The sequence below is a fragment of the Nilaparvata lugens genome, chromosome 2 (genome assembly GCF_014356525.2).
Source record: "Nilaparvata lugens isolate BPH chromosome 2, ASM1435652v1, whole genome shotgun sequence".
Lineage (NCBI taxonomy): Eukaryota > Metazoa > Arthropoda > Insecta > Hemiptera > Delphacidae > Nilaparvata > Nilaparvata lugens.
The window spans coordinates 98297066-98307736 of NC_052505.1; the positions used below are offsets into that span (position 1 = coordinate 98297066).

Sequence of the window (10671 nt, forward strand, 5' to 3'; positions counted from 1 at the left end):
GATAGACGCCATTTTGTGTGTGACAAATCAATTTCAACCAATCCTGGCGCGTTCTGCTCCGAAGATGGCAGGCAAAGTACACAGCAGAGTAGGCAACTTGCTTTTGATTGTACAGAGACTTTTAATAATTTTTGTATAGATTCGTGATATCAGTCTGATTAAACTTGTGTAAAATTGTGATCGATAAACTACTACATTGAAGTTGACAAATGAGTTCGAACTAGAAAATACTGTGTTATTCGAGAAGGGTATTTTGGTGAATATATCAACATTAACTTAATGAATTCATGATTAATTAAAAATAAAGATATCGGTGAATATATCACTATCAATTAGGCTGCTATAAATTTGAAAATTCTGTGTTATTCTTATTTTTGTAAAGAATATTTTGGTAAATATATCAACACCAATTAATATTTAATCAACATACAGTCAGTAATGAGCTCTTTCTAAAAAAATGAATGAATAAATAAAATAGAGTTTGGGAGGCTCGACTTACACAATAGAATGAGTATCACTCGCAACATCCTTCCTTTTCCTCGATTTGATAGTTTTCAGTGATAACTCGGTCACTTTACTGGGAAAAAGAATGAATATTTTTCGAAATTAATTCACATCGGCCAACATCTTACATCAATGCAATATTGTAATTTATTGGAATAATTAAAGCTGTTATAACTTGGTTATGTTGAACTAAGTAAGCGGTTCATAAGTTTGGGCAGAGATAACTTATACTTATACTTTAGATTGTTTTATTTTCTCTGGTTTGGGTTAGGTTAGGTTAGGTTAGGTTAGGTTAGGTACATCAATATAATTCACTATATCTAATATGGATTTTAATTCTATCATAATAACTTGAATCCAATTTTTGATCAGTCAATATTCAAACATTATGGCCTAATCTATAAAACTTGAACGAGATTAACCACATATTCAATGAAATCGTTAGCCTCTTTCATAGGATCTTGTGGATGAGATTCTTGTTTGACGATATCATTTAACTAAGGTCGCATTTAATATAAGTGCAACAAAGTCACCTTATGGGCCTTTTCCATGTAGTGAAAATTATTTACTAGCTGATACCTAGTATAGAAGAAAAACAAGAAGAAAATGAAGAGGAAAAAGAAGAGGAAGGAAAAGAAGAGAAGGAAAAAGAAAATAAGAAGAAAAAGAATAGAAGGAGAAAGAAAAGAAGAAGGAAAGTAAAATGTAAAAATGTAGTGATTAGAATAGTGTGAATTATGAATGATCCCTTTTTTAATGCATTCTAAAAACTTGAGCATAGCTAATGATGGTTATAGAGGAATTGTTCGCTCATGATTTGTATACAAAACAGAGGTTCATGGTTCTATATAAATGAAGGCTCCATTGTATCCATGAATCCTTCCACTACCAACCGGGGTAACTAGACTAACCCAATCCAACATTCTGTCCTATTTTTCATGTTTAATGCTGTGCAAAAGCTAAAAATAAATTTTCTACTCGTGATATTTTTTCAAAGTTTTACAATTTGTACATCAAGCTATCAAAATGAAAAAGTTTTCTCAGGAAAACATTTTTTTCTGATCTTTACTTTTTGAAAAGTTTTTCTATTTGTATATCATCAAGCTATCAAAATGGAAAAGTTTTCTCAGGCAAACATTCTTTTACCGATCATTGTTTTTTGAGATATGAGCGTCTGAAGTTTGAATTTTTGGGACAGAACATATCAAATTCGGTAAGATATAAATCCATGAGATTTAAAGGGTAGATTCTTCATGGAATTGTTGATCTATTAAAACAAAAAAATTCTAAAAGTATCGATTTTTAAAAAAAAGTTATTCATTTTACTAAAAATAACTTTTAGTTGAGTTATTTTTGGTAAATTGAATAACTTTTTTAAAAATTGATATTTTCAGAGAATTTTTGTTTTACTAGATTGACAATACCATGAAGAGTCCATCCTCTAAATCTCATGGATTTATATCTTACCGAATTTGAAATGTTCTGTCCCAAAAATTCAAACTTCAGATGCTCATATCTCAAAAAATAATGATCGGTAAAAAAAGTTTTCCTGAGAAAACTTTTCCATTTTGATAGCTTGATGATATACAAATCGAAAAACTTAGAAAAATATCACGAGTAGAAAGTTTTCTTTTAGCATTTGCACAACCTTAATGTTTAAAGTAGCTCACTACTATATAAGAATCAAGAATTACTTGAACTACGTTTTTCCATTAGAAAAACTAAGCGATAACTAAAAGGTTCAAGACTGTTATGCCAACTGTACAGCAGAGTTTTTGCTGCCCTTGACCTAGTTTCATGAGATGTGTACTGCATGTTGCATCTCTTACTTTAAAGGGGCTCGTTCTTTACATCATTTTTAAAGGAATAACAACAGCCACTCAACGTGCAGTGTGAATATTCCCATTAGAATTCATGGATATTATATTTCCACTGATATGTGATTCAAGCTTTATTCTCACCTCTTCTCAGGATCAACGATAATGAAGCCCTTGAGCGATTGCTCGGTCTCGAGTTACCAGAAAATGAGTTCTCCGTAGAAATATCTACTCTATCACTTAACAACGAATATGGGAATATGAGAATAATCTCAACCACATATAATATGGGATCTAAGCTTTATTCTCACCTCTACTCAGGATCGACAATAATGAAGCCCTTGAGCGATTGCCCGGTCTCGAGTCGCCAGAAAATGAGTTCTCCGCAGAGATGTCCACTCTATCACTTAACAAATATGTAAGCATATTCTATCACTTAAAAACGAATTTTAGAATATGAGGATAATACTTAACTACATATAATATGAGAATAAGGCTTTATTTCACCTCTTCTCAGGGTCGACAATAATGAAGCCCTTGAGCGATTGCCCGGTCTCGAGTCTCCAGAAAATGAGTTCTCCGTTGAATGTGCCGGTGACAAAAGCGTGCGGACACACTGCACAGGCAGTGAGATCATCAGTGTGCTTGGCCTCCCACGTTTTGCCCACAATTGTGCCTTCCGGGTACACGAACTCTGTGATGTGGTGCCATGTCATCACCAGCACACGATTCGAGATCCAGTGGATGTCCACCACACGACTGCAAACCAATCATCATATTTATTATTCATTTATCATAAATAGCAATACTCAATTTTTCATATCGATATTGTCATTAAAAATATACAAAATAATATCAGAAATCACTAGCATCTATCTGTGGGAACTGTTATAAAAACATGTGAACACATTCAAGACTTACATAATTAAAAATCTGGTGAGGCGCACTCACACAACTTTTCTTGCCGTTATGAAAATTGATCACCTGACGCTAGTGTTCACGCGCATCTCAAGTCTACTTATAAACTAACAAAGATCAGAGCCAGCTGGTGACAGGACAATAACGCTGGAGACATACAAGGCCTGCTATCTCTTCATAGTGAATCATTTAATAGAATCAACAGTTGCCAACAGTTTGCAATTGGATAATCACATTTTCTCGAATTCCGAGCTTATTTTCAATTTTAGGTGGAAATGTTACCAAACATTAATTGTGGAGATTTTCATGTTCAATCTTTTTCATTGAAATTTGTTTTGTTTAAATTGTATCTGAAGCCTGATAATTGGAAATCTGATATCAAACTTTGCATAGATGGGGTGGAGCTCCTGAAATTTTTACAGATATGGGACTTGTGGCAGCTGATAGAGCTTATCAATTCTAGGTATAAATTTAATCAAAATCGAGAAAATCGCAAAAACCCCTGTTTTTGACAACATTTTCTCCATTTTAGCCGCCATCTTGAATTGCATTTGATCGAAATTGTTCATGTCGGAACCTCATATGGTAAGGACCTTAAGTTCCAAATTTCAAGTCATTCCGTTAATTGGGAGATGAGATATCATGTATATACACACACACACACACACCCACACACACCAACACACACAGACCAATACCCAAAAACTACTTTTTTGGACTCAGGGGACCTTGAAACGTATAGAAATTTAGAAATTGGGGTAGCTTAATTTTTTTCGGAAAGGAATACTTTCCTTACCTATGGTAATAGGGCAAGGAAAGTAAAATCATATATTACTAACCTTCAAATAAGTTGTAAACGAGAGTAGGCCTACTGCCTATCCAATAGGGAGTGACTCTGTGGTCGCGCTGATAAGTTATCGTCACTTCGATAAGTTAGGAATCATGCGCCTGCTACTCCCGTTGGATGGGTGACCAACTGAGCCAACTCCTCTTAATATTATTCATGAGTTGAAAAATCGCTTCCAGGTGGTTCGGAGCCTAACTAAAACTGAATGTCCACTCATCTCATCTTCATCCGCCTCATTACCCACGCACAATCCTCGAGCTCATGTGGGCATCACCCTCAGCAAAGAAATATCTATAGTGTAATTATAGCTATTTTGATTATTTCTCAAGATACCGGTACTGTAAAGAGTGGAATGTATATTAAGGTCCACGTTATAATTGCAGTATTTGGTTGACAACGGTGTTGCTATCTTTGTTTATCATTCGACAAAGCAGATAGCTCTATACTCTCCCATCTCCGCAACGTTGGAAGGGAGTTGCAAGTCAGAGAATCGCCAACGCTGGTCTCTTTTCCTCCTTCATTACCATTATAACGTGTACCTCAATATACACATCAGAAATCCAGAGATTTAAAAGTCGAAAAAAGTAAGAAATTGAACGTGGCTAATATATTAAGGTTTCAAGGTCTTGTGCTTATCACTACAATTCACATGACGGCTTCAACCGTTCAATACTCCCGCTCCCGTCTGCGAATCGCAGGGGTGTGCGCAAGGCTTCAAACAGAATCATTCATGAATAAACAAATTAAGTGGATTCCGAACCTGTCATCACCGGTGGTCATATTGCGCACACATTTTTTCTCGTTGAAATTCCAGACTTTCATGCTTCCATCATTGGACCCCGTGATTAGAAGCACTTTGCTCGGGTCGAATTCGGCGGCTGTGATTGGCAGATCCTTCGACTCGCCCAGCTCCATTTTTGTGTGGGCGTGGTTTATTGTAAACAGGCATCGACCAATGAAAGGCTCCCATGCGATTATCGTCGAGTCTTTGCTGACCGTCAAGATCTGGAACGAAAGTGTATTACAAAATGAAATTAGGATATCAAACTAATCTTATTTGAGCCAATATGCACGCACCATTAATGTTTAACCATGAAGGGAAGAAAGATAGCATAAAAAGATATCTCATGGTATACGTCGTTCATGTTTCAAATTGCAAGCCGATTTTTATTAACTTAAGCCGATTACAACTGTCTATTATTACTGTTTGGCCGGGTGAGAGTGCAAAGCTGTGTACACATATTCGCGCTTCCAACCAGCACCGAGCACGCCCCTCCCTCGTACCGCCCTCGTACCACCATCGAACCACAGTCGCACCGCCCACGCACCCATCATGATTATTATGGAAGATGTTAGATCTTCTCGCGTTCCCCGGTCGAACCATTGTTGTTCCCCGGTCGATCATCAATCGCTCTGCCGGAGTGACGTTCGGTTGCGGAGCAGAGCGAAAGTCTGTATGCACCTTAAGAACGGCTCAGCATGAGAGACTTCCAGCGCCACGAAAAACAACTACTAGGACTGAGTAAACAGTGAAAATTGGAATATAAACGCATGGTATCTCATAATACCATCAGATATATTTCTATGCTTTCTGACAAATCTTTAGAGAACACAACTAGTTTCGACTCTTCAAGAACCATTTTCAAGTTTGAAGGACCATCAAAATGATTACACTTGCAAATGGCTCTTGAAAAGTTGAAACTAGATGTGTTATTATAGAAATATAAGGGTTCTTGATTTATTTATTTATTTATTTATTTATTATTTATTTATTAGAACAGTCACAAACACGATATTTGGAAAGAGAAACAGGCAATTGCCCAAAACTTCTTCAATTCCTTGATTTTGGCACATAAATAGTCCAAAGTGAGGTTAAGTTTAAAATTTCTGTTTTCACCAAAGATTAACACTCAGAGAATACGTATTTGAGATATTTATGACTGATGAATTTTGAATTTCGAAGGGTTGATAAAAGCCGGAAATAACACTAAACAATCCGAATGTTTCGATAATATTGAAATAAACTTGAAAATGTTGAGCAGAAAAATTAAAACTACTATCACTGCAACTAATATCTTTTATCTTGTTATATATTCTGAGACTCACCGTTTTATAAAGAGGATTGTATAGTACTTTCGTAACAGTTTTCGAATGCGTGAACCCATCGGTGTAAATTTCATTGATAACTCTCAAACACGTGATGAGAGCAATTTTAACACTAGCGGCCATGAGTAAATGAGTTTTCTGGATTATAAAATATGGCAATACTGGGCGCATTTTTTCCAATATCCATGAGCCCATCCAAAGTCTGAAAAATAATGTACAATTCATTACTTATTATGTGGATATTATGCACAAGTTTTGATAGAACAATGAGACGAAAAATGATCTATAATAATAATGGAAAGAATTGGCTTATACACGTACGGGATAGAAATTCACGAATGACGCATCATCACGTCTGAGCTACTGGACTGTTAACTTGAAATTTTGCACATTATTGATTTATCAAGGATGGTTATAGGTGTATTTTGAATTCTTCTTGAAGATCACAGTAGGTTAAATGAAGTTAATCTTGTAAAGATATAGGGAATATTTACTTTGATCAAGGAATATAATCTCAGTATAAAGACATATTTACCCTACTCACCATCCATTTTGATTAACTTTGTTTTTTGATTCGATTAGAACGACCAGATAAGTCAGTACCAGTGAGTATATAATAAAAGAATGTAATTTTGTAATGTATAGAAATACATTCCATACTCACTGGTCAGTACACACTATTTCACTAACAAGCTATATTTTTACATGAGTTTGTGGATTTTAGTGAAATTTTCAATATTTTTTGCAATTGTGAAGGAAGATTTTTGTTTGGATTCGTATTTGGAAATTGATTAATCTGATAAATTCAAAATTGTAGTAGATACATTATTTTGGACTCAAATTGTTTACGAATTGAGTTATTATTTACGTTACATAAGTAACATAACCTTTAGTCTGTGTATTCCAAATTAAGGTTTAAAGCAGTTTTGGGCAAATTCCTGTTGATTTTACCTGGATTGTATTTGCATATGAATAAATAAATAAGTAAATATATGAACATTTTTTAAAAATTTGTTCTAGTTAATAATAAAAAACTAATCTGGAACTTTAGGTTAAAGACCCTCTAGTCTGTTATACCTGTTAATAGTGAACCCATGGCCGAGTTTTTGCTGACCTTGACCACTACCTCCCTAAACAAAGCCATAGTGCATTCGCGTGACGTCAGCACAGGCAGGGCTCCTACACCAATAGAAACACTAATGTGCGAGATAAAATTACTTTTAACATGAAGAGGAGAAACCCAATTCTCCCTTCACAGTTTGTAGCATAGTCACAGATGGACATCCTGCGCACAATTGGATGCGCCGTGTCATTTCGCTTCAGGTTCTTGTGATGAACACACATCTCCGTAACATACACAAACATATCACTTTGGAACATTGCCAGTGGAGGGGAGCGAAGCGTTACAAAGCTCTCTCACACAGACACAAAAGAAGGAGAATGCTGCTAGGTAGTGGGAGAGATTAGTGGAGGATAGAGCATCGGACCTCTCCGTCTTTGAGAAAGAGCAGTGTTAAAAGAAATTTATCTCGCACTTTAGCTGATATAAATCAGCTGAAATCAACGAATTTTTATTGGTGTAGGAGCCCTACCTGTGCTGACGTCGCACGAATGCACTATGGCTTTGTTTATGGAGTTAGTGCGTTGACCCAGTTCCATGAGATGTGGATAATTATGTACGGCGGGTTGCTGCTCTTTCTTTGAAGGGGCTTATTCAAGGAATGTAGAATAATTAATTATTGTAGAATAGATACAATGGAGTGTATTCCAGATACATTAGGCACATTCTTTACAACGTAAAATAATTCATGAGAACAAATGGAGGCACATTCTCCACAACGTGAAATAATACATGAGAACAAATGGAGGCACATTCTTCACAAAGTAAAATAATTCATGAGAACAAATGGAGGCACATTCTCCACAACGTGAAATAATTCATGAGAAAAAATGGAGGCACATTCTCCACAACGTGAAATAATTCATGAGAACAAATGGAGGTACATTCTTCACAACGTAAAATAATTCATGAGAACAAATGGAGGCACATTCTCCAGAACGTAGAATAATTCATGAGAACAAAAGAGTGAAGTCATTACATTCTTTACAGCGTAGAATAATTCATGAGAACAAATGGAGGAACATTCTCCACAACGTGAAATAATTCATGAGAACAAAATATGGAGGCACATTCTTCACAACGTGAAATAATTCATGAGAACAAATGGAGGCACATTCTCCACCACGTAAAATAATTCATGAGAACAAAAAAATGAAGTCACATTCTCTACTACCTAAAATAATTCTTAAGAACTACTGGTAGATACTGTCATCATAACGTGGACCACCATAGAGATCTGCTTTGTCTAATGACAGTCAACGTTAGAGAACCAATGATTGATCAGGTGCTGACTTTATAGCGTGACTTTAAGGGCCGGTTTCCGAGCTCGGGATTCAGCTAAGCTCTAGACTTTAAAAAATTGGAGTCAGAAAATTGGCTTTCCGAAACGGAGCGTAGTAGCAGTTTTTATGATAATCTTTATTTTCTCATTTCATAATTGGAAACGTTTTACCTTGACGAAATAAAACAATTCTAAATAGTTAAAAATAGCTGAAACTTTACACTATTTTCTCTTTATTTAATTTGTGTTCAATTTTCTAGTTTTTCGAAATTGAATTCAAACTTGACTATGACTATGACCACGACTAAAACTATTTGAGACTGCAAATCGAAAACACTATTTATAACTGATGATAAATTGATCCTGTTTTGAAAATTTGGTTACCATATCCATTAATGATTATAATGGATCAGTGGGTATTTTATTGGAGTCAAATTGAGATTTTGTATTGAAAGATGAATGTATTAGCTGAAACTTAACACTATTTTTCTTTATTTTATTTTGTGTTCAATTTTCTAGATTTCGAAATTCAATTTAAACGTTGACTGCGACTACACCCCGTTTCGGAAAGCCAATTTTCTGACTACAGCTGTTTTAAGTCTAGAACTTAGCTGAATCCCGAGCTCAGAAACCGGACCTAACTAAAGATACTCACTCTAATACAGCGCTTAGTACGGGAGTCCCACACTTTTAAGCAGCGATCCTTGGATATCGAATAGATGAGATGATGCTCCTTTTGAATGGTGATAGCGCAGACTTTGGCATCGTGCTTCTTGCAAGTTCCGCTATTTTTCTGTGGCACGTATGGATTCCATAGTCTTAGAAGGCCATCCCCACCACCCGTCACCAATAGATGAAGATCTGTCAAAAAATGGTGAATAATTAGAATGAAGGAAATGAGAATGTTGAGGAAACAAAAAATGATGTTGATCTGTCAAAAAATGATGAATAATTAGAATGAAGGAAATGAGAATGTTGAGGAAACAATCAATATAGAATAATAGAATGGTTAAGTGATTGGGAACAATAAAGGTGCGTACAGATTTACACGCCGCGAACATGAGCAATTCACTTTTAATCAGCTGATGCCAAGCTTTTTATATCTGCTGTATCTCACCGTTTCTGTAAAAATACAGATATGATCAGCTGATTAAAAGTGAATTGCTCATGTTCGCGGCGCGTAAATCTGTACGCACCTTTATAAGCAGGTCTTTAGTGTCGTGTGAGTTCCATTTTAGTTGGATCTCAGTTTTGGATCAACATTTTCGCATGATTTTGTATGTTACAAATTAATGAAAATTTGACTTCAATTGGATTAATTTCTCAACTTCCAATTGTTTCTCAACTTCAACATCCACCTGTTGAATGTCTGAAAGGCAAACGTTTCATTTTCAAAAATACCTCAATAGCAGTTTGCAACTTAACTGGTCTAGCATTATATCCTTTATAGGAATGCATGGAGGAGTAGAGCTTGGGGCATTCCAACCTACAGATTTCGGAAAACCCCTTTGGGGGCGGAGCTGGAGGAACAAGTCTCAATTTCCTTGAACCACCTGTTTGCATGCGACTTAGATGATGATTAAGGATATTTAGAAGCCTGTTCTCCATCAGAGTCCATGGAGAGGGTAGAGCTTGAAACATACCAGACTCAAATTTCGAAAAACCCCTTTGGGGGCGGAGCTGGAGGCAAAAAACAACAGATTTCTCATACACTCAACAGGTGGCCGGTAGATTCTTGGGGTGAATGACCTCAATGAATCGGCCACCTGTTGAATTTCAAAGAAAATTGTGAGTTGTGAGTTGACCTGTTGCATGTCCAGGTTCAAAGTACAAATACAAGTGTACAAAATAGGAGGTCATTGACCCCAAAAACAAATCAGCCACCTGTTGAATGTCAGAAAGGCAAAAGTTTTATTTTGTAAAAAGCCTCAATAGTATGCAACTCAAATGATCTAGCATTTTGTCCTTCATAGGAATGCATGAAGGAAGTAGAGCTTGGAACATACCAGCCCTCAGATTTCAAAAAAACTGATTTGGGGGCGGAGCTAGAGGCAAAAATCCACAGATTTCTCATACA

At 36.0% G+C, this 10671-nt stretch overlaps 1 protein-coding gene across 1 annotated transcript in view; it reads right to left on the reverse strand.

The window, feature by feature from the left end:
* Positions 1–9444, reverse strand: part of LOC111063264 (WD repeat-containing protein on Y chromosome) — a gene marked incomplete at its 5' end in the record, with an annotated part of 28511 nt that extends 19067 nt beyond the window's left edge. Inside the window, 6 exon segments of the mRNA XM_039420307.1 lie at positions 500–577; positions 2829–3080; positions 4847–5091; positions 6193–6394; positions 7270–7322; positions 9250–9444. Coding sequence (XP_039276241.1) covers positions 500–577; positions 2829–3080; positions 4847–5091; positions 6193–6394; positions 7270–7322; positions 9250–9444 — 1025 coding nt within the window.
* Positions 9445–10671: the final 1227 nt, after the last annotated feature.